Raw genomic sequence first — 23,424 nt, forward strand, 5'->3', positions numbered from 1 at the left:
GGCACAGATCAGCTGGATAGTCAATATCTTTTCCCAAAGGTAGGTGAGTCTAAAACTAGAGGGCATAGATTTAAGGTGAGACGGGAGAGATACAAAAGTGTCCAAAGGGGCAATTTTTTCACAGAGGGTGGTGAGTATCTGGAACAAGCTGCCAGAGGTAGTAGTAGAGGCAGGTACAATTTTATCTTTTACAAAGCGCTTAGACAGTTACATGGGTAGGATGGGTATAGAGGGATATGGGCCAAATGCAGGCAATTGGGATTAGTTTAAGGGTTTTAAAAAAAGGGGTGGTATGGACAAGTTGGGCTGAAGGGCCTGTTTCTATGCTGTAAACCTCTATGACTCTAACTAGAGGCAAACAAAGCAGATACAAGTGGAATAGAACTAATTAATTAATCAATATGTTGAACAGGTTAGAATCTGGATGATAGGCCGAGGAACTTCATTGACACTACTTACACTAATATAAAACATTCTAAATCCAGTCAATCTGTGTCAACCTTTGCAGCTGACACCATGCCTCACTCTCCAGTAATATAATGAATGAATGTTTCTATCCAAGAGTCATTGGAGAAAATGAGAAGCATGTGGTCACCTGAAGGGGTTTTAAACAAGCGTTCAGGACGGACTGTGACCTGGCAGCTGTATTGTACAAGGCAGAGACACCAGGAAGTCTTGTTGAATAGCAGGCAAGTTTATCTCCGTCTTTTTTAACTAACTCTGGGGATGTAGGCTTCTCTGGCAAGGCTGACATTTATTGTCCATCCCCTGCTGTCCTAAGAAATGGTGGTGGGTCCTCTTCTTGAGCACTGCTAGTCGTTTCACACAACAGAGCAGTTAAAGGTCAGCTAGGTTGGTTTGGGCTGGGAGTCACATATAGACCTGACTGATTGGGTGAGGACTGCAGGTCTCCTACCAGATATTGGGTGAACTAGTTTGACTTTAGGACAATCCAAGAGCTCGTTACTTGTACGGATACATGATGCACACGTGGTTAACAGTGTAGAGCAAGTTCAGATATAGTAGCTGTCCATCCGAACCAAGCAAATATGGTTAAAGGTTAGCCTGGTCATGCACGGCAAGTTGTTTCCAGGACTCTGTTGACTTTGCTAATCAAATGGATTACTTGATGATTCCCCCAAATTATGCGAGCTAAATCCACAGGCATGGTAAATGCTTAGGGTTGTTGGGATAGAGCAGGCAGAAGGGCCTGTACGGGATACTTTTAGAAGGGTCAGTGCAGAGTGATGGGCTGAATGACCTCTTTCTGCACTCCATGGATTCTATAGTGTGGGAATTCAAAGTATGAGCTCATACTCTGTGCCCTATAGGGGAGGTATGTTAGCGTTGCTATCAAAGCAAGCCAAAAACATCACTGGACGCTGAGGTTGAGATGATGATGAAGGGATGTCCATGCTGACAGTTTGTTTCTGCCGAATCATCCGGGTAGAACCATGGATCCCAATTTCAAGTTGACAAATCTAGGTGGATATCTAATCGATCTGTGTCAAACTTCTCACCTGATACCACGCGTCGATCTACGGCAGTGAATGAATGTTTCTGTCTACGAGTTTTTGCTCGCTGGGGAAATTCCACCAGTGAATGCTGAACCTCTGGGACAGGCAGCAGACACCAATTCACTGAATTATTTTGAACAAGAGCCAGACCAGTTTGTACCTGGGATAGAAATCCAGAGAGGTAGCTACTGCAGAGAACTGTCAGGGTCAAGGTAATCTCCGAGACGAAGGATGGGATGGGAGAGGAATTTCCCAGAATTTTTCTCATAAACTGGCCTGGTATTTTGATCTAATTTCCCCGCTTTCTCCCAGGAGATCACATGATGTGATGCAGGGTCTTATATTGTAACAGACAAGGGATCACAATTGGATGGGACAGGCTGGATGGACCACAGGGGACTTTCCCTTTCCGTCACTGTCTGAAATTCTTACCTTACAGTGAAATTCTCAGAGTAAACCTTTGGCAAGGTTTCCTCTCTGTGCTTACCTTATATTTCACTTTAATGCAGGAGTGCACGTAAGGGCCCAGATAATAATACTTCATTCTTGGAACCTTCTCATTCAGCCTTTGAGTTAGTGCTATTTCCCTAAAAGATAGGAGGTATAATGTCACACATAGACTGCATCAGGAAAGACTCTCACTCCCCTGCCTCCACCCAGGAGATGTAGCTTCAGTGAAATGCAGAGTAACGCACCCCCCTCCCCACTCTCATCCAGCCCTGCCTGTTTAGACACACTCGGGAGGTGAGGAGCAGGGCAGAGCTTGCATTACATTGGCTCACTAACACAAAGAATCATTTCCACCCTGGGAAATAGATTACAAAAGAGCACATTTAAAATTTAAATTACAAATTACAAGCAGGAAATCTTCCCTTTGCTGTTATCAACAATTGTACATGAACAAAGAATGTTTGCATGAGCATAACTTAAATTTCTAAGATAAAAGCTGTGAAGGCTGGAATTGGAAACAAAAACAGAAAATGCTGGAAAATCTCTGCAGGTCTGACAGCATCTGAGGAGAGAGAATAGAGCCAACATTTCGAGACTGGATGATCCTTCTTCAGAGTTCTAATGAAGGGTCATCCAGACTCGAAGCGTTGGCTCTATTCTCTCTCTCCAGGTGCTGTCAGACCTGCTGAGGTTTTCCAGCATTTTCTGGTTTTTTGTTGTAAATCAAATCCCTCATTTTATATTCAGACTTGCTTTCCCACCAACTTCATGAGAATAGAGGAGATATCTCCAGACTCATAGAATCCCTACAGTGTGGATGGAGGCCATTCGGCCCATTGAGCCTACCCTGACAACAATCCCACTCAGGCCCCACCCCGTGTATGTACCCTGCTAATCCCCTGACACCAAGGGGCAATTTAGCATGGCCAATCGACCTAACCCCCGCACATCTTTTGGACTGTGGAAGGAAACCAGAGCACCTGGAGGAAACCCACACAGACATGGGGAGAATGTGTAAACTCCACTTAGACAGTGACCCGAGGCCAGAATTGAACCTGATTCCCTGGCACAGTGAGGCAGCAGTGCCACCCTGCCACCCTCATAACATTAGCTCTATTTTCACTCTCCATATCCAACAGTGAACCATAGAATCCCATCCAGCCCATCGGGTCTGCAGCAACTCTCCAAAAGAGCACCCCACCCAGGCTGGCCCTCCCCTCCGCTCTATCCTCTTAACCATGGCTAATCCCCATAACCTACACATTCTGGGACACTAAGGGGCAATTTAGCATGGCCAATCCACCTAACATGCACATCTTTGAACTGGGGGAGGAAACCAGAGCACCCGGTGGAAACCCACGCAGACATGGGGAGAATGTGCAAACTCCACACAGACAGTGACGCAGGGCTGGAACTGAACCTGACGCAGCAGTGCTAAGCACTGTATCACTGCGAAGCACTCCCCTAGCACTGCACCAGTGTCACAGCCTTGATTTTGCACTCAAGTCTCTAGAGTGGACCTTGAACTCTGGATCTGCAGACTCCGAGACAAGAACACTCCCCAAGGAGCCACGGCTGGAAAGTGCCAACATCTTGGAATTAAAACCCGGTTAACTCAATCAGTCGGCAGCTTGTAGAACAGAAGCACAGATTGAGAATCAAGGTTTGAAGGCCAGATTGGCAGGTTGTCAGCTTGTGTGAGTCTCTGTTCATTAACATGAATGGTTGTGAATTGGGATCATGCACTTCCAAAGTTCCTAGATATTAATTATTGGCCAGGATTTTCCAGCCCCTGCCCATGGCAGGATCTCCAGCAGCGAAGATGACTTGCCATTGGCTACCAGCGGGATTTTCCAGACACGCCAAAATCAATGGTGATTTATGTTGCTTACCCTCTCCACCACTGGAAACCCCACCACTGAGGGTGGGTCAGCTTTGGTGGGTCTGGAAGATCATGCTGGTGGGACTGGAAGATCTCGAAGGAGGAAGGGCCAGAAAATCCCACCCACTAAATTGTAAAATTTACTCTTATGCCTATGAGAGATGCATATATCTCCCTGTAAATGAATTCTCTGTTCTTCCGATCGTACCCGAGTGCAGAACAATCGTACCTGAGTGCAGAATAGACTCCCAATGAGAGGAAGGAGTAATCTGGATCATAGCACAGGTACTGGGAGTTAATTCCTTCTGGTAGGATATCCAACAGGCCAAGAGCTATAATTTTGCCATCCAGTAGGAACTGTTCGATGAAGGAACCATAGCCAGTGTCTGGGCCGTCTGCTGGGTCCTCCCCCTATCCGTGAGACAAAGGAAAGAAAACTCAGAGTGGTCAAAAAGCAAATGGGACACTAACCACACATCATTCCTGAACCCGTGTCATGATAAACTCCAACCCCTCCTCCATCAAAGCAGACACTGAGAACGGGTTAAGCAATATTAGGAATTGGGGAATAGAATTACCGAATCCATACAGTGCAGAAGGGGACCATTCAGCCCATCAAGTCTGCACTAACCGCAATCCCACCCAGGCCCTATCCCCACAACCATATACATTTATCCTGCTAGTCTCCCTGATACTAAAGGGCAATTTAGCATGGCCAATCAACCTAGCACGTCTTTGGAGTGTGAGAGGAAACCGGAGCATCCGGAGGAAGTCCGTGCAGACAGGGAGAACGTGCAAACTCCACACAGTCAAGTCACCCAAGCCGGGAATCGAACCTGGGTCCCTCGTGCTGTGAAGCAGCACTGCTAACCACTGCACCACCCATAAAATGATGAAAATAAGGCTGGACTTATCACTGCTGCTGAATTGTAAAAATAAAGGAGCATTCCCTTACTGCACACAGTTTGCGGGGAAGGCTGGTGTGGAGCATAATCATGGGATAGACTTGCTGGGCTGAATGGCCTTTTCCTGTGCTGTAAACTTCTACATAATTACACATTGAATAGCAATCTCTGTCCACCATTAATCGCTCATCTATCTGCTGTATGAATTGTATTGTAAAATATAGACTATTTATTTCACCAGAACATCCCCTCCCCACCACCCCCTTTAATCCACAGGTCCTGCAGACTGAGTTCTTTTATCCAAAATATAGATTTGTATTTTGCTCTGCTATTTGGAGGACATGGGTTCTGAAACAGGAGGGCTGATACTCTGCTGTGGCGAAGGTAAGATGAAGAGCGAGGATCCCTCTAAATCTCTCTGCTAAATCCTCCCAAATCAGCCAAGATATGGGTTAGTTTAACAGGCTAATTTTCCAATTATAAATGTGCTGTCTGGAGATTTTACCATTGGGACGTTTGCTCTGCCTAGTACTTAGTTTCACCATTGACCTTATCAAGTAATCAACAGCTACAAGTTGTCCAGTGTACATTTCTGGTGAGTGAGTTTTCTTATGGGATAAATGACAACCTTTTCTCCTCTCAGTCAGTCAATTCTGGCTCAGTTGGTGACACTTTTAGAATTATAGAATCATTACAGTGCAGAAGGAGGCCATTTAGCCCATCAAGCTTGCCCCGACAACAATGCCACCCAGGCCCTACCCCTGTAATCTCATATGTTTATCCTGCTAATCCCCCTTGACTCTAAGGGGCAATTTAGCATGGCCAATCCACCAAACCCGCATACATTTGGAGTCTGGGAGGAAACCAGAGCACCTGGAGGAAACCCACGCAGACATGGGGAGAATGTGCAAACTCTATACAGACAGTGACCCCCGAGGCCGGAATTGAACCCGGGTCCCTGGCGCCGTGAGACAGCAGGGCTAACCACTGTGTTACCGTGCCGCCCCATGTGTCAGCAGGTTCCGTGCTCAAGAGCCACACTGGAGACCTGAGCACAGAATCCAGGCTGATCTTTCAGGTGAGTGTGGAGGGGGTGCTGGTTGGCTGGGGATATACTGTCTTCCACCCTCTTGGGTGGGTATAAGAAGTTCCATGACATTATCTGAAGGTGGGCAGAGGAGGTTTCCCCAGAGACCCGGCCAATATTAATATCTCAACCAAAATCATTAAACAAAAAAGCCACGATCTAGTTAATACTGTTTATGGGAACTGTGGAAAATTTGCTTCCATGTTTCTTACATTACCACAGTTACACTTCACAAATATTTCATTGACTGGAAAACACTTTAGCATTCCTGGACGGTGCTATATAAATGCAAGTCTTCCTTCTTTGTTTCATTAGTTTCCAATTGGTCATTGGAGTCTTCCATTTTCTCCCATAACCCACAACTGGTATGTTCCCATGCATGTCAGCGAAAAGGAAATTATTGACAGGCAGCTAACTAACCCCAGGCATTTGCTGAGGGTTCTCTGTCCATAACAGCGATCAAATTGTGACCTTATGGGTAACTGTGGCTCCATGGTTAACAGTAGAAGCTTGACAAGGATGATGGGAGATTATGTTAACCACGGTGGCAAACACTGCTGCCTCACAGCGCCAGGGTCCCGGGTTCATTTCCCGGCTTGGGTCACTGTCTGTGTGGAATTTGCACGTTCTCCCCGTGTCTGCGTGGGTTTCCTCCAGGTGCTCCGGTTTCCTCCCACACTCCAAAGATATGGGGGTTTAGGTTGATTGGGCAGGCTAAATTGACCCTCGTGCCACGGGATTAGCAGGGTAAATATGTGGGGTTATGGGAATAAGGCCTGGGTGGGATTGTGGTCAGTGCAGACTCGATGGGCTGAATGGCCTCTTTCTGCACTGTAGTGATTCTATTCTATGGATTCTATGAAAAAACGCCAGGAAAGCTTGATGTAAAAGGAAGCAATAAAACTAGAGACTGTTAACCAAGCACTCAACCTTGGGAGCCGTAATGGTCATAATAAGAAGAACAAGGGAAATAGATGTCTCCTATTTACACGACCCTTGGACAAATGAGGGTTTTGAACAAGGGATGTATCACTGAACATTCTGGAAGATTGAAGAAAATATAAAAAAAAGGACACTGGAGACATCCAACGGAGAAGATTCATGACCCATCGTCACGAAGAGAGGACCCCGAGTTCAGAACTCAGAGAAAACCCCCACTCATTGGAGTAAACCTGGTCAGTTCATCATACATCTAGATTCTAGTCATGAGGTTACGATGTAATGGAAGCCATATTAAAGTCATGTGTTCATTGTGCACTTATCAAAGAATTAAGGATTACTAATAAAGAATACATTGTATTAGACTTCAGTTTGAGTATCTTGCCCTTTAACTGAACATTAAGAGGGTCAACAAAATAAAGGAGGAAGCACCAGTGCAGATACTGGGATCTACTCACCACGAGAGGAGTACTGCAGAAAAACCTTCTGTACTGCAAGACACAAAATGACACACAGTCAGATAAAGCTGTCCATTGTTGGAAGATATTGCATTTCCGCTAAAACACTGAGTTCACCTAGTACTGTGTGGCCCTTTCCAGACGCTTCCAAAAACAGAACCACCAAACAGATGCCCAGCCTTGAAGGCCATTCTGCCCGAATCTCAGGGTGCTGACCTTTGGATCTGATTCTGAATTTTGCACTCCTGTCAAGCCACGCTTCCTGTGAGATCTGGTCCTGAAACGTTACCCTCTCACACACCAAGAAGCACATGGTTTTGGGGTTTTTTTGTGAACTTTCTGCTCAACACAGGCAAGCTAGGCAAAGGAACAATTTCTATTTTGGGCCTCCAAAGTCAACATCAATCACTTCCGGGTCAGGGCTAGCAGAAATGAGCTTCTGTCCAGAGATTGCAAGAAATGCTGTATAAATCTAAGTCCAACCAACTAAAACACTTGAGAACAAAATTGGTGGAATGGTGCTAACCAACTCTTGAATTTTGTGGAACTGATGACCTTATTCTCCATAAGGTTAATTCTTATCAATAGTGAGAAGTCAGTCTCATTTTGGGTGATTAGATAAACCTGTATGACTTTTAACACATCATCTCTTCATTTCTTCCAGCGGTTACTTTCAAACTAAATACAAAATTCAGATAAACTCTTCACTACCCATGGAATTATTGTTTAATAATCCTGCTTTCATATCTCAAAAGCTCATATTCATTATCTGAAAGTGCTTCCTGTGTATTATCTTGTAACTCGCTCTTCACAATGTGTACAAATAACTGAAACTTGGTACCAAAAGAGAAAATGCTGGAAAATCTCAGCAGGTCTGGCAACATCTGAAAGGAGATAAAAGAGCTGATGTTTCGAGTCCAGATAGCTCTGACAAAGGGTCAGCTGAACTCGAAATGTCAGCTCTTTCCTCTCCTCAGATGCTGCCAGACCTGCTAAAATTTTCCAGCATTTTCTCTTTTGGTTTCAGATTCCACATCCACTGCAATTTGCTTTCAATTGAGACTCGGTGTTGGTTTATTTACTGGGTTCAGATGGAGTTGAAAAGTAGTCTACAGTGATTAAATAAAGACCAGAATGAATTTCAAACCATCAGTCCCAACTTGTGGCCATTTTTACTCTTTCCAGTAAAGAGCTTCACATTTCAATTTCATCTCACAAACAAATATCACATAAAGGTTTGTCGACTCTGTAAATGGTAACTCTCAGGAGATTATCTGCTACCTGGTGCAAGCTATATTTGAAATGTCTGCGTAATTCTCTGACCACTTGGGGGTCATTTTTATTTTCTCCGGGTGCTCCGGTTTCCTCCCACAGTCCAAAGATGTGCCGATTAGGAGGATCGACCATGGTAAATTGCATCTCAGTGTCCAAAGGTATGAAGGTTAGGTGGATTAGCCATGGTAAATGTGTGAGGCTGTGGCGATAGGATGGAGGGGATGGTCTAGGTGGGATGCTGTTGCAGAGGGTCAATGCAGATTGAATGGGCTGAATGGCCTCTTTCTGTATGGTAAGTATTCTTTGAAAAGAATCTTGCCTGTTAACAGAGCAGCCTCCGACTTTCTGTTACCTGCTAGTGGAGGCACCCCCACTGCCAAAGCAGACTCTGGGTATATCAAATAAAAATCTGATCTCTGACTGTTAGATATCGCTACACAGATTTAACGTATCAGTCCAGGTGGTACCTCCGCCTCTGAGGCCATCACTTCAGTGTCTTTGTGCACGTGCATTTGGTAGCGCCTGTAGACCTTGTATGATTCACCAAATGTGGCCTGTAGCTCAGGGCTGGGTGGAGAGAGTCTCAGCAGCTTCACCTGAGAGTGGGAGGGGGAAAGAAAGACTCTTCAGAATGCAAATACTACAGGAGAGCAAACAGTATCAGCCTGATCAATTCCCCACCACTCTCTCCCTCCCCAGTCTAGGAACTCACGAACATTGGTGCACGCATAGACCATTCATTCTTGCTAAAGTGTTCAGACACTTCATTAGATCACAACTGATGTGATATCACTTTAAGGGAATATGCAAATAAGTAGCCAGGGTGTAGAGCAACATGTGATCGGCAGCCAGTAGTGTGTGATGTGGGTGCAAGAATTGTATCTGTGCTGCCCTTTTGAATAAAAGATGCTGAATCCATAGAATAGATGTCAGCTGAGCCATCTTGTGTTTTACCTTCGAATCCCATCCCTGCCACCATGTGACATTTACAGAAACTTCCCAATCACACAGGATTGGTAAATTAGACATAGGTTTGGTTTATTGGGTTTGCTTTGATTTACATGCTGCTCTACATCCTGGTTACTTTCTCATTTGCAAATTCCCTTCAAATGATATCACAACAATGAAACGTACCTCAACTCCATCCCTCATTGCTCTGGAGATGGTGATGATGAGTAACCTTCCTGAACTATTGCAGCCTACGTGGTGTAGATCCATGTGCCTGAATGAAACCCCATGGTGTCTGCATTTGGAAACATATCACTTTTCCTTCACTGTCGCTGGGTTGAAATCCTGGCACTCCCTTCCTATCAGCATAGTGGTTGTACCTACACCACAGGTACTGCAGTGGTTCAAGGCAGCGGCTCACCACCACCTTCTCAGGGGCAATTAGGGATGAGCTATAAACACTGGCCTTACCAGTAACACCCACATCCCTTGAATGAAGAAAGATGTCCTTTTCTGAGAAAACAAATTACAATTTCAGTCCCTAAATACTTCTATTCTCTCCCAACATCCAGAGTCCTTTGAGGAAGAGAATTCCTCCCTCCTCTGTGTGGAGAATCACTCCAGGGTCTCACTCCTCAACAACCTAACCCTAACTTTAACCCTAACCCTGTTCTGAAATTCTCCACCGGATGGGATTATTACCTTCTGCGGATCCTAATGAATCATCACATTAAAAATCCTCGCAAAAACTCACTCAGGGATGTCCTCAGTAACAAACCACAACCTGGAATGTAACACACACACAAACGACTCTCACCAGTATTTGCTGCCCATTAAAATGTTAAATAGATACAATTCCACTGATATATCTCTTCCGAATTTATCAGAAACCTATGGCTGTGTCGACTAAACATGAAGAATTACCATTCACTGCGATTCCAGATATATACGGAAGACTTGAGATTATTTTTCACTGGAATTTTAAATAAAGCAACATCTTAACCCCTCCCCAAGCTTGCAGGAGGTGGAGGGGCTTTGGGATTTAGGGGAGAAAAAAACCCAGAGGGCATGGGTTAAGGGTGAAAGGAGAAAAGTTTAAAGGGAATATTAGGGGGGGATTCTTCACACAGAGAGTGGTGGGAGTGTGGAATGAGCTGCCGGATAAAGTGGTAAATGCTGGGTCACTTTTAACATTTAAGAAAAGCTTGGACAGGTTCATGGATGAGAGGGGTGTGGAGGGATATGGTCCAAGTGCAGGTCAGTGGGGCTAGGCAAAAAATGGTTCAGCACAGACAAGGGCCAAAAGGCCTGTTTCTGAGCTGTAATTTTCCACGGTTCTAGGTGAGTTGCTCAACACAGAATTCCCAGTTCTGGTAGCCGGGGTGTTTTTGAAGGTGGGCTATTTGAGCTCCTGGTTAATAGCGTTTCTCCCCACCCTCCCATCCTGGCCAGGATGTTGTTGGTAGGGAACTTGGTGATGGCAATGCCATTGAATATCATGGAGAGGTGGTCAGGCATTCTCTGATTGGGAGAATACAGTCTGAAATTCGTGTGGTGTGTAACCTGCCACCTATCAATCCAGGGCTGGATGTTGACCAAGCAGGAACGGTCTACTCCTTTATCTCAGGAACTCTAACACTGCAAACATCAATGAACTTTCCCACATTACGATGGAGGGAAAGTCATTGATGAAACAACGGAAGATATTTGGGATTGAGCACTAACTAAGGATAGTTGTCCTGAGAAAATCCTGCAGCAATGTTCATAGAATTCCCACAGTGCAGAAGGAGACCATTTGACCCATTGAGTCTGCACCAACCACAATCCCACACAGGCCCTATTCCTGTAACCCTACATATTTACTCTGCTTATCCCCCAGACACTAAGGATCAATTTAGCAAGGCCAATCAACCTAACCTGCACATCTTTGGAGTGTGGAAGGAAACCGGAGCACATGGAGGAAACCCACGCAGACATGGGGAGAACATGCAGACCCCACACAGACAGTGACCCAAGGCTGGAATTGAACCTGGGTCCCTGGCGCTGCGAGGCAGTAGCGCTAACCACTGTGCCACCGTGCCGTGCCATTCTACAACTGAGGTATTTAGCCTCCAAAAGATCAACTCTCTTCATTTCTTTAGGGCTCAACTCCAGCCACTGGTTCGTGATAAGTCAGACTGGGTGGGGTTGGCATCCTACAATCCGTGGGTTCGGGAGGAAAGAAGTTAGCCTGGGCGTTTTTCCACCATCACCACTGGATTCAGTTTTGCTCGGGCTCCTTGATGCCACACTCAAGTCAAATGCTCCGCTGATGCCGTGGACAATCACTTTCACCTCAACTTTTGAATGTGACCGTTGTCCATGTTTAAAGCAAGGCTTTAATGAGATCTGGAGCTGGAGTGGCCCTGATGAAACCCAAACCAGCCAACAGTGAACAGATTAATGATGGAGAAGTGTCAACTTGGTGACACTTTCCTTCTCTAGGCTGATGATTGGGCCTAGGCTAACAGGCTGGTAACTGGTCAGTTTGAACTGATTAGTTTTTCCAATTGATGAGAACATTCAACGTATGAAAATGTAATGAAGTTTCACACGGACAATGTAAAGATATGCCCCAAAACACTAGCTAAGAGACTATACCCCAATTATACAGTTGAGATTCTTCATTTGTGTCTCAGAATTTATTTACTTCTTAAAAGGACATGGAAAGAAACGGATGGGCCCAATGGCTCAGCAGATAAATGCATCAAAACGTGTGAGGCATGGATCCTCACAGGCCAGTAGATCCTGAGTTCAGTTCCTGGCATGTATTCGGACAGCTGGTCTTAACTGGGGCACTGTGGTGTGGGCACCACAACTGGCTCCAGTGGTCCTGCTCGGAGAGGGGAAAGGATATGGTCCTGGGATTCCCACTCCTGTTGGCCATCAAGCACCTTCTACTGGAGTTGGGGAGGTGATGGCCTCATGGTATTATTGTTAAAGACTATTAATCCAAAAACTCAACTAAAGTTCTGGGGATCCAGGTTCGAATCCTGCCATAGCAGATGGTGGAATATGAATTCAATAAAAATAAATCTGGAATTAAGAATCTACTGATGACCATGAAACCAGTGCCAATTGTTGGAAAAACACATCTGGTTCACTTATAAGAACATAAGAAATAGGAGTAGGAGTAGGCCATCGAGCCCTTTGAGCCTGCCCCGCCATTCAATAAATCATGGCTGATCTGAAGTGGATCAGTTCCACTTTCCCGCTTTCTCCCCATAACCCTTAATTCCCTTGTCTATCAGAAACCTATCTACCCGTGACTTAAATATATTCAGCGAGGTAGCCTCCACCACTTCAATGGGCAGAGAATTCCAGAGATTCACCACCCTTTGAGTGAAAAGTTCCTCCTCAACTCCGATCTAAACTGCGCCCCCCCCCGCCCCCTTATCTTGAGGCTGTGCCCTCTAGTCCTGCTATCTTTTCTAAGCGGGAAGAATCTCTCTACCTCATATCCTTTAGGGAAGGAAACCTGCTGTCGTTACTTAGTCTGGCCTACATGTGACTCCAGAGCCACAACGATGTGGTTGACCTTCAACTGCCCTGCAAAGGGCAACTAGAGATGGGCAATAAATGCCTGGCCAACTGCCAACCCACGAAAGTCAGATCGGGACTAAACTCAGCTCCACAGACCCCACCGGTCAAATAACATCGACACTGTCCAGTCTCACATCTGAAGAATATTTACATGGTTAGTTCCTTTGCTCCCATCTCTTACTGAACAGCTCAGTGTGTCTCATCTACACACACTGATCTTAACGGTACACAGCAAGCAAACTACGTACTGACTATAGCCACAGAAGGAGAGTTCAGAGGAAGTTCCAACACTAAATGGAAGCATTTGATCCATCACAAAGTGAGTAGCAGAGCTAACTACTCGCTCCCCATTTCTCTGCCTCTCCCCATCTTCTTAAATATTGTTCTTCTCCCAATGTTCATCTTTAAAATATTGCCTTTAAGAGTATTTCTCCTCCGTATTTTACCTATAAACAGGGAGAGCACAGAAGCTGATGACTGCCCAGATGGTGTGAAGTAGGTCAGAGCAAGCCTGCAGCAAGTCTGATATCTCTCTCCTTAACTTCAAACAAATAAACATGGAGAGGGCAGCTGATTTCATAGAATCTCCACTGTACAGAAGGAGGCCATTTGGTCCATCGAGTCTGTACTAACCACAATCCCACCCAGACCCTATTCCCATAACCCTCATTTACCCTAATAATCCCCCTGACACTAGGGTCAATTTAGCACGGCCAATCAACCTAACCCACCCTACCATCCACTTGACACTGACACACAGAGGCAACATCTAGCCCATGGTGCGTCCATCTCACTGAACACTGCTCTGAATTGCAAATAGCAGTGAGTGAGGAATTGTATCTTTGGATGCTCTCTGTGTATAAACAAACAAAGCGGTTGTTTCCCCTGCTCAAGGGAGGCTGGTGTACAGATTCTTACCTCCAGCTGGTGCAATGATGTGACGGGTGTGTTCTCCACTATGAGTTCCTCTAGTGATCTAGCACGGCTAGGCTCAGACTTGGAATGGAGTGGAGGTGGGATGGGAGATGGGTGCACAGTGCTCGTGGCGGTTTGTGACAAGGATGGCTGGGGACTTGGCAAAGGAGCAGCTTCCTGACCTGGGGCCTTTTGCTCCGTCAGTCCCACCAGTTCCGACTGGGTGGATTCCAGCTCCGCCTGCTGTCCCCTCTCGGGACTCTGTAGCGATTCCTTCCGGCTCTCTTTGCTTTTGCGGCAGGTGTGGATTTGGGAATCCGCACCTTCAACTGGGAAGAGAGAGAAAGAAAGTCGCTCATTTAAAAGCTTGGAGAAGACAAGTTACCGCAGTCACGATGCACATTAACACAATTCACAAGACAACTTTGCTATTCCCTCTTCCCTTGCTGAGGAACAGGACCTTGGACTTGAGTGACACTCCAATCTCTCAGTGAGAGGCCATTCTTTATATTCAAACCAAAACAATGTTACAAGGCTATTCGCCTCTTTGGGGCATCACAAGCAAACCGAGTCCAATCCTCAATAAGTAAGCACTATCCAGTGTGAGTCACACAACATTGATCAGAGTTGATAACCGCGGCCCTTCAACAACTAAAGCCACTGAGACCAAATGCTGCCTTGGCTGAGTAAGGACAAATTCTGCACAAACTGGGGATTGAACCCTTGCTGTTGTGGTGCTGCATGGTGCAGTGCCACCGCGTCGCGGTCTATTTGCTTAAGCATGAACTCCACGCTCTCTTTCTGCAGTGCCAGTGTCAGTCAAGTGACATCGTGCACACTGTCTCAATTACATTCAATGCCACAAAAAATTAGTGCAGAATGTCTGAAAATAAATTGGACATGTAAAATCGTAGGATATCTATGACAATGGATTCTTTTCGTAGGGATTCTTCACGCAGAGAGTGGTGGGAGTGTGGAATCAGTGGTAAATGTCGGCTCACTTTTAACATTTAAGATAAACTTGGACAGGTACATGGATGGGAGGGGTGTGGAGGGATATGATCCAGGTGCAGGTCAGTGGGACTAGGCAGAAAAATGGTTTGGCACAGACAAGAAGGGCCAAAAGGCCTGTTTCTGTGCTGTAGTATTCTATGGTTCTATGCTTCTATGGATTAAATGATGCCTTCCTTGTCTTAGATTCCTCTATGAACAAATCTTCCGGAAAATTCTCTCCCCTTCCAGCACAACACTCCTTTAACAGAACACGCTGCCCTGACCATTTGCTATCGAGGAAGAAGGGTTAATTATTTAGCTTCTGCCCAATGTCCTTCTCTCTCATCCTCCTCTCTTCTCCCAAAGGCACTGCCTCATGCTGGGGCCCATGCTGGAGTGGCACTGTTGCCTCATAGCGCCAGGGACCCAGGTTCAATTCCCAGCTTGGGTCACTGTCTGTGCAGAGTTTGCACATTCTCCACGTGTCTGCGTGGGTTTCCTCTGGGTGCTCCGGTTTCCTCCCACAGTCAGAAAGACCTGCTGGCTAGGTGCGTTGGCCGTGCTAAATTTTCCCTCAGCGTACCTGAACAGGTGCCAGAGTGTGGCGACTAGGGCGTTTTCACAGTAACTTCATTGCGGTGTTAATGTAAGCCTACTTGTGACACTAATAAATAAACTTTAAAACTTTCCACAGTTGCTGCATATTCACACAAGTCAACTATGCTTCATGTCCGAGTCAGCTATTTGACTTTGGGAGATGCTACAACTGAGCCCCTTCCTGCCCTCACTCCACTAATCTGCTTCTCAGCATGGGTCACTGAACAGCGATGAAGAAGCAGAGCCGTGTACAATGTCCCCCACCTTCCCTGAACACTGGTGCCACTGGACACTGCTACTGTGATTGAAATCTGCTTAACTCAGGTTTGGGGGCGGCACGGTAGCACAGTGGTTAGCACTGCTGCTTCACAGCTCCAGGGTCCTGGGTTCGATTCCCGGCTCGGGTCACTGTCTGTGTGGAGTTTGCACATTCTCCTCGTGTCTGTGTGGGTTTCCTCCGGGTGCTCCGGTTTCCTCCCACAGTCCAAAGATGTGCAGGTTAGGTTGATTGGCCGTGCTAAGAAATTGCCCCTTAGTGTCCAGGGATGCGTAGGTTAGAGGGATTAGTGGATATAATGTGTAGGGATATGGGGGTAGGGCCTGGGTGGGATTGTGTTCGGTGTAGACTCGATGGGCCGAAGGGCCTCTTTCTGCACTGTAAGGTTCTATGATCTATTCTAGGTGAGACAGAGAGTTGATTCTGGTCTGTGTGGTTCATTTGATTCATAGAATCCTATGAGGCAGAAAGAGGCCATTTGGCCCATCGCGTCTGCACCCACCACAATCCCACCTAGGCCTCATTCCCGTAACCCCATGCATTTGCCCTAGCTTGTTCCCCTGGCTCCAAGCAGCAATTTAGCATGGCAAATCCACCTAACCTGCACATCTCGGAGGAAACCAGAGCATGAGGAGGAAACCCATGCAGACATGGAGAGAACATGCAAGCTCCACAGCCAGGAATCGATCCTGTGTCCCTGGCGCTGTGAGGCAGCAGTGCTAACCACTGTGACACAGTGCTGCCCCTGAGTTTACCCAGCAAGACGCTCTGGGGTTCCCTCCTAAAATGAAGGATGATCAAAGCTTTAAAATGCCAAATTCATTTCAAATTTCCCATCTTGAGGTTTTAATAGAGGAAGGAGGAGGTTATTCCGCTCCTCAAACACGCATTCCAATGTTCAGTGTATTTTAATTAATAATAGTATTTTATTCCAGAAGCAGGCTTGCAGCCTGGAATCTGAATTACAAAGCATCCGACATTGAAGAATTCATATATAGTCTAAGAAACACAATCCTATAACACTCAGGTTACAACAAACATAGAGAAACAAATTCAAAAGGTAACAGGATATCTAAAGGGAAAAATTGAATTAAAATTCCACTTACATTGCAAACCAATAAATCATCCCTGTAATGCAATGTATATAATTGCATCATTAAGTACTTCATTGAGAAACCAAAGTGTGTAACAAGTGGGAGTTTGTGTAACTATTTACACCCACTTTGTTCCATAATCTCCTTAATACTCCTTTCCGTATCAGAATGTATCAATCTTAAAGTGCAGTAGAGCAGCGGAACAGTCCCTTCGGCCCACCAAACCTGTGCTAACACACACCTTTTTAAACCAAAGATCTTTTGCCTCTACACAATCAGTATCCCTCTATTCATAGAACACTACAGTGCAGAAACTGGCCCTTCGGCCCATCGAGTCTATACCAAACACAATCCCACCCAGGCCCTATCCCCATCTCCCTACAGATGCACTGTCCCATGCAGACACGAGGAGAATGTGCAAACTCCACACAGACAGCGACCTGAGCTGGGAATCGAACCCAGGATCCAGGAGCTGTGAAGCAGCAGTGCTAACCACTGTGCTACCGTGCCGCCCTCTTGCCTACTCCTTGGCAATTCATGTATCTATCAAGATGCCTTAGTCACTGTTGTTGTATCTGCTTCCACCACCTCCTCTGACAGCACATTCTAACTACATACCTCCCTCTGTGTAAAAAAAAGCTTGCCTCTCACATCTCCTTTAAACTATCCCCTGAAAGTTGAAGTTATTCAACTGACCCCCATCTATAAAAGCTTTTCTCTGAGAGTCTGAAAATTCCACTATTTCTCTGTTTGAAGGTCTGCTTCCTGACGTCGCCCCTGAATGAACTAGCTCCAATTTTAAGTTGCATCGCTCATACTGCATTTTCTACCAAAGGGAATAGTTTCCTCTATTTACCTTATCATTTCCATTTATCAATTCAAACGCCTCAGTTACGTCATTCCTTCACTTCCTATACTCAAGGGGATACAAGTCTAGTCTATGCAGACAGTCCTTGTAATTCAATTCTTTTAGCCTTGTATCATTTGCACTGCAACAATTCTCAAACCAATATATCCTTACTGAGAACAAAGAACAGTACAGCACAGAACAGGCCCTTTGGCCCACCAAGCCTGTACTGATCACATTGTCCAATCTAGACCAACTGCCTGTATCCCTCTATTCCCCACCTGTTCATGTACCTATCCAGATAAGTCTTCAATTTGGCTATCATCTCTGCCTCAACCACCTCACTTGGCAGTGCATTCCAGGCCCCCACCTCTCTATGTAAAAAACTTCCTCCACACATCTCCATTGAACCTTTCCCCCCTCATCTTGAACTTGTGCCCCTTGTGATTGTCATTTCTGCCCTGGGAAAAAGCTTCCAACCGTTCACCTTATCCATACCCCTCATAATTATACAAACTTCTATCAGGTTGACCCTCAGCCTCCATCTTTCTAGGGAGAACAATCCCAGTTTATTCAATCTCTCCTCATAGCTAATACCCTCCACACCAGGCAACATCCTGGTAAACCTTCTCTTGAGGTGCAGTGCCTGGAATTGTAAACAGTACTTCAGATAGAGGTCTCACCAGAGCTCTGCACAGCTACATAAATCACCTTCCAAACTCACAACCACTACCATCTAGAAGGACAAGAGCAGCAGATATCTAGGAACATCACCACCTGGAGGTTCCCCTTCATGCCGTCCTGACATGGAAATATATTGTGGTTCCTTCACTGTCACTGGGTCAAAATCCTGGGATTCCCTCCCTAACTGCACTGTGGGTTTTCTGGTATCTCAGGGGCTGCAGTAGTTCAAGAAGGCAGCTCACCACCACCTTCCCATGGGCAACTAGGGATGGACAATAAATGCTGGCCAGCCAGCGACACCCATGTCCCACGAATGAATAAAAAAAATCTAATGTTGTCAAAGGGAAGTAAATGTCCTATTCCTCTCCCCCACCCCACCCTTCATTATTTACCAGATGATTGAAAGAAGCTTACCAGCCCAGGTGCGGCTGTTCACACTCCGCTGATCTGGTGCTCGGTTTCCCTCTGACCAGCCTTCCTCGGAACTCTCCGGACACATCCATGTTGTCTGGCCAGCAGTCAGCTTCCCCTGTCCAGCTCCGGCCACCTGCTCCCCGTTAAGGCACTTGGTGCCCTCCTCTGGGCCAACCCCTTCACAAAGAAACAGCACCTCAGATTACAGGGAAGAAATTCATAAAGACACAAAAACTGTATTCGTGGCAAATACACAATCTAATTTTAAAATCCCTGTCAATTTAGTTCTACTACTTCCTTTAAAATTCACCCTCATCATTTCACCCTCACTGCAGCACGGTGACACAGTGGTTAGCACTGCTGCCGCACAACGCCAGGGACACAGGTTCAATGTCCTGGCTTGGGTCACTGCAGTTTGCACATTCTCCCCGTGTCTGCGTGGGTTTCCTCCAGGTGCTCCAGTTTCCTCCCACAGTCACAACAGCGTTACTCCCTTTGACTTCAAGATTCAAATTAATATAACGAAATTAGTAGAAAACCTCTATTCCCCACTGCAACAGCAGCTAATCCTTCTGAAATATTACATTTCAAATTTTAAGCATGGTCTTCTTAAAACGAAAGGTAATAATTCTGCAATTTAAAAACCAAACCAACAAAGCTATTCTGAATTGTCACTAATCTACGTAAAGGATCGAGGGGTAAGTGTTATTATTGGGATGAGCCCGGTGAAAGGTTGGCTGGTGATGAGACAGACTGGGGAGTGGCGGTCGGGATTCTTGGGTTAGGAGGGGAGAAATCAGCCTGGGCCCAGTCTCCCTAACTGTGATGACCCAGAAGTATCTGTTAGCGTAGCTGCAGTTAAGTGTTGGTCTTACCCTTGTAAATAGTACATAAATAAATGTTTTGGAACAAAGGACCATGCTTCCATCGAGATCACTTCTCGCATGAGAAACCAGCTGGAATTTTACACTCATAGAACGGAAATCTCCGTTGGCCTCAGACAGAATTTTATGAACCTTGCCCGAACGAGGGCGTAAAATTCTGGCGTCTGTCTGCGTTCCTGGGCCTCCTGCAGTGGGCACTGCCCCTGGTGGTGTTGTTAGGAACCCTGATAGCGGGCAAGTAAGTGGCTGATTGGAGTTTAATCCCATCAGGGCTCCTGGAAATGGTCATAGCGAGGTTTCCATTGGCTGTCCTTCTGATGGGAGTCCCTGTCACAGCCATTCAAGATGTGGGAATGCCGGCGTTGGACTGGCGTAAACACAGTAAAAAGTCGATTATAATCGGTTGGACTAAAACCTGGTGTTGTCAGACTTTTTACAGCCATTCAATGCAGCCCCCTAGAAGTAGTGAAGACACTACTTGAAGGGGAGATAATCAATAATAATAATTCCCCAGCTGTGGAAATAATCAGGATGGCTAAATTGGCTGAAAAAATGCAATCAGGAATCTTTTGCATTCTGTTGAAGCTTTATCCACACTGGCCATTCCTTCCTATAGATTACCCATTCTTTCCCAGTGAAGGTGCAATCATTGATCTCATACTCACCGGCAGTTTCCTTTATTAAAACATCCGTACGTGTTAAATGTTTCCGCATTTTCTTCAGAACCCGTCGCTGTGACCTGGATATCCGAAAGTCCAAGACATGGCACCTAAAGCAACAGCAAAAAAGATTCATAGGAAAAGGAAGTGAGACTTCACTCAGGACTCCTGGAGGTACAAGGAATGAATCACATCAACATGGAATCTGGCCATTCACTCCAACTGGTGGCACAGTGGTTAGCACTGCTGCCTCACAGCGCCTGGGACCCAGATTCAATTCTGGCCTTGAGTCATTGTCAGTGTGGAGTTTGCACATTCTCCTTGTGTCTGCGTGGGTTTCCTCCAGGTGCTCCATTTCCCTTCCACAGTCTAAACATGTGCATGTTAGGTTGATATGCCCTGTTAAATTGTCCCTGAGTGTCAGTGGGATTAGAAGGGTAAATATGTGCGGTAACAGGGATAGGTCCTGGGTGGGATTGTGGTGAATGTAGACTTGATGGGCCCATCGGCCTCCTTTTGCACTGTAGGGATTCTATCCAATCCTATGGTTCACGTGTTAACTCCATTCATTTTACACTGAGGGAGAATGAATCTGAAGGTAGCCTATACCCTAGAACAGGTCTATTTCCAAGGCAGCAAAATAAAGTCAAAAACTCCCCCAGTTCCTCCCAGACACCACAAGTGACGAAGGGTCATCTAGACTCGAGATATTGGCTCTATTCTCTCCCCACAGATGATGTCAGGCCTACTGAGATTTTCCAGCATTTTCTATTGCTGTTATCACAGTGAAAATCGCAGTGTTATCACATTGATACACCCAATCATTCCTTAATTCTCCCCCAATTCAGGACAGCAATAAGACCTTAAGACATAGGAACAGGACGAGCAGCACAGTGGTAAGCACTGCTGTCTCACATAGAATCCTGACTGTAAGAAGGAGGCCATTCAGCCTATCGAGTCTGCATGGACCACAATCCCATCCAGGCCCTGTAACCCCACATACCTACCCTGCTAATCCCCTGACACAAGTGTCAATTTTGCATGGTCAATCAACCTAACCCACACATCCTTAGACTGAGGCAGCAGTGCTAACCACTATGCCACCCATATCGCCACTCACAGTGCCAGGGACCTGGGTTCAATTCCTGCCTCCTCGGGGTGACTGTCTTTTTGCATGTTCTCCCTGTGTCTGCGTGGGTTTCCTCTGGGTGCTCCGGTTTTCTCCCACAATCCAAATTTGTTCAGGTTAGGTTGATAGGTCATACTAAATTGCCCCTTAGTGTCTCAAAATAGGGGGATTTGCAGGGTAACTCACTGCTCCTTAAAACTCTTGAATCCTCAGTCTGCATCCCCTTTCTCCTCTCCTAATCTGCTGAATCTTGCCTCCAAATCTACCGAGTCCTGTCCTCCAATCTCCCAAATCTTAATTACCAATCCGTAGTTGCCGTTAAACTTACTCTACCAACACCACCCCTCCCACAGCATCCAGTTACCTTCCTGAGAAATCAGTTTCTGCCAACAGAAGAGGAGAATTAGGAAAGATCACAATGGCAGATTTTTTTAATCATTCGTGGGTGTCGCTGGCTAGGCCAGCATTTACTGCCCATCTCTAGTTGCCCCTGAGAAGGTGGTGATGAGCTGCCTTCTCAAATCGCTGCAGGTCATGTTCTGTGGATTGACCCACAATGCTGTTAGGGAGGGAATTCCAGGATTTTGAACCAGCAACTGCAAAGGAACAGTGATATATTTCCAAGTCTGGATGGTGAGTGGCTTAGAGGGGAACTTGCAGATGGTGGTGTTCCCCATGTATCTGCTGCCCTTGTCCTCCTAGATGAAAGTGGTTGTGGATTTGGAAGGTGCTGTCTAAGGATCTTTGGTGAATTGCTGTAGCGCATCTTGTAGATAGTACTCACTGCTGCTACTGAGCCTCGGTGGTGGAGGGAATGGATGTTTGTGGTACCAGTCAAGTGGGATGCTTTGTCCTGGATGGTGTCAAGCTTCTTCAGTGTTGTTGGAGCTGCACCCATCCAGGCAAGTACGGAGTATTCCATCACACTCCTGACTTGTGCCTTGTAGATGGTGGACAGACTTTGGGGAGTCAGGAGGTGAGTTACTCACCACAGTATTCCAAGCCTTTACATGAATGATAACATCCTAGGGTAGTTGAATGGAGTGAGTGCTGGAAGGGTCAGTATTAGTTGCACAATATTGTTATACTTGCATGCCACCTACATAATGGAAAAGTCAGAATCTTTGCTGCTGCATCTGTTCTCCTATTGTAGCAGGACGGACTCATCAAGAACAAACTGCCACACGTGCAGCATCCATGGACGATAGTCCTGCCCATGGCAATTGGTGAATTAAACACAAGGGCAGGGAAAGAATTACCTATTTGTCTTTGAAGTGATTTAAATGAAGAAATCTATTTGAAATCTCTTTCTAGTTACGAAACATTAGCTGACAATGAGTGGGAAAGACTTCAATTGCACGAGTTAAAATAAGAAAAGCAGAGATCAAAGGAAATGATAGAAAAGTCTTTCTGTCAAAACAATTTTAAAATTATGCTCACAGGTGCTTTACCCTGCACCTGCTCAGGGAGTGTTTGATAAGAAAGTGCTGAGGGAGCTTTACTCAGTACCTAACCCTTGCTGTGCTAGTGCTAGCAGTGATAGATTGAAGGGATCTCTCCTCTGCATCTCTGTTGTACCCACTCACGGGGCACTTGATGGGATAACGCAGAAGGAATTTTACTCTGCATCAGAGCTATGCTAGTTGACATTGGACCTAAGATTAGAAATCAGCTATAGTAATTTGGAGGCAGTCGAAAGGAGATTCACCAGGCTAATTCCTGGGATAAGAGGGTTGTCCTGTCGTTAGAGACTAAATAGTCCTAGTCTATATTTCTTGAAGTTTGGAAGAGTTGGGAGTAACTTATTCAAACACACAAGATCCTGATGGGGCTCGACAGGGTAGATGGTGAGATGTTTTCACTAGCGAGAGAGTCTTGAATAAATGAA

The 23,424-nt window shown here is 45.8% G+C and overlaps 1 protein-coding gene across 2 annotated transcripts in view; it reads right to left on the minus strand.

Annotated features, from left to right (window-relative positions):
• LOC145337459 (arginyl-tRNA--protein transferase 1-like) overlaps window positions 1-23,424 on the minus strand; it is a 62,309-nt gene that overhangs the window by 12,483 nt on the left and 26,402 nt on the right. For both annotated transcript variants that reach the window (XM_080182238.1, XM_080182239.1), the window contains exons 4-10: window positions 20,414-20,517; window positions 18,865-19,041; window positions 13,962-14,287; window positions 8,981-9,109; window positions 7,239-7,271; window positions 4,079-4,260; window positions 2,005-2,104 (exon numbers count right to left, since the gene is read on the minus strand). In XM_080182238.1, coding sequence (XP_080038364.1) covers window positions 2,005-2,104; window positions 4,079-4,260; window positions 7,239-7,271; window positions 8,981-9,109; window positions 13,962-14,287; window positions 18,865-19,041; window positions 20,414-20,517 — 1,051 coding nt within the window. The remainder of the gene's footprint in view (window positions 1-2,004; window positions 2,105-4,078; window positions 4,261-7,238; window positions 7,272-8,980; window positions 9,110-13,961; window positions 14,288-18,864; window positions 19,042-20,413; window positions 20,518-23,424) is intronic.

This window comes from Carcharhinus amblyrhynchos, unplaced genomic scaffold (genome assembly GCF_965287045.1).
Source record: "Carcharhinus amblyrhynchos unplaced genomic scaffold, sCarAmb.v2.hapA scaffold_49, whole genome shotgun sequence".
NCBI lineage: Eukaryota > Metazoa > Chordata > Chondrichthyes > Carcharhiniformes > Carcharhinidae > Carcharhinus > Carcharhinus amblyrhynchos.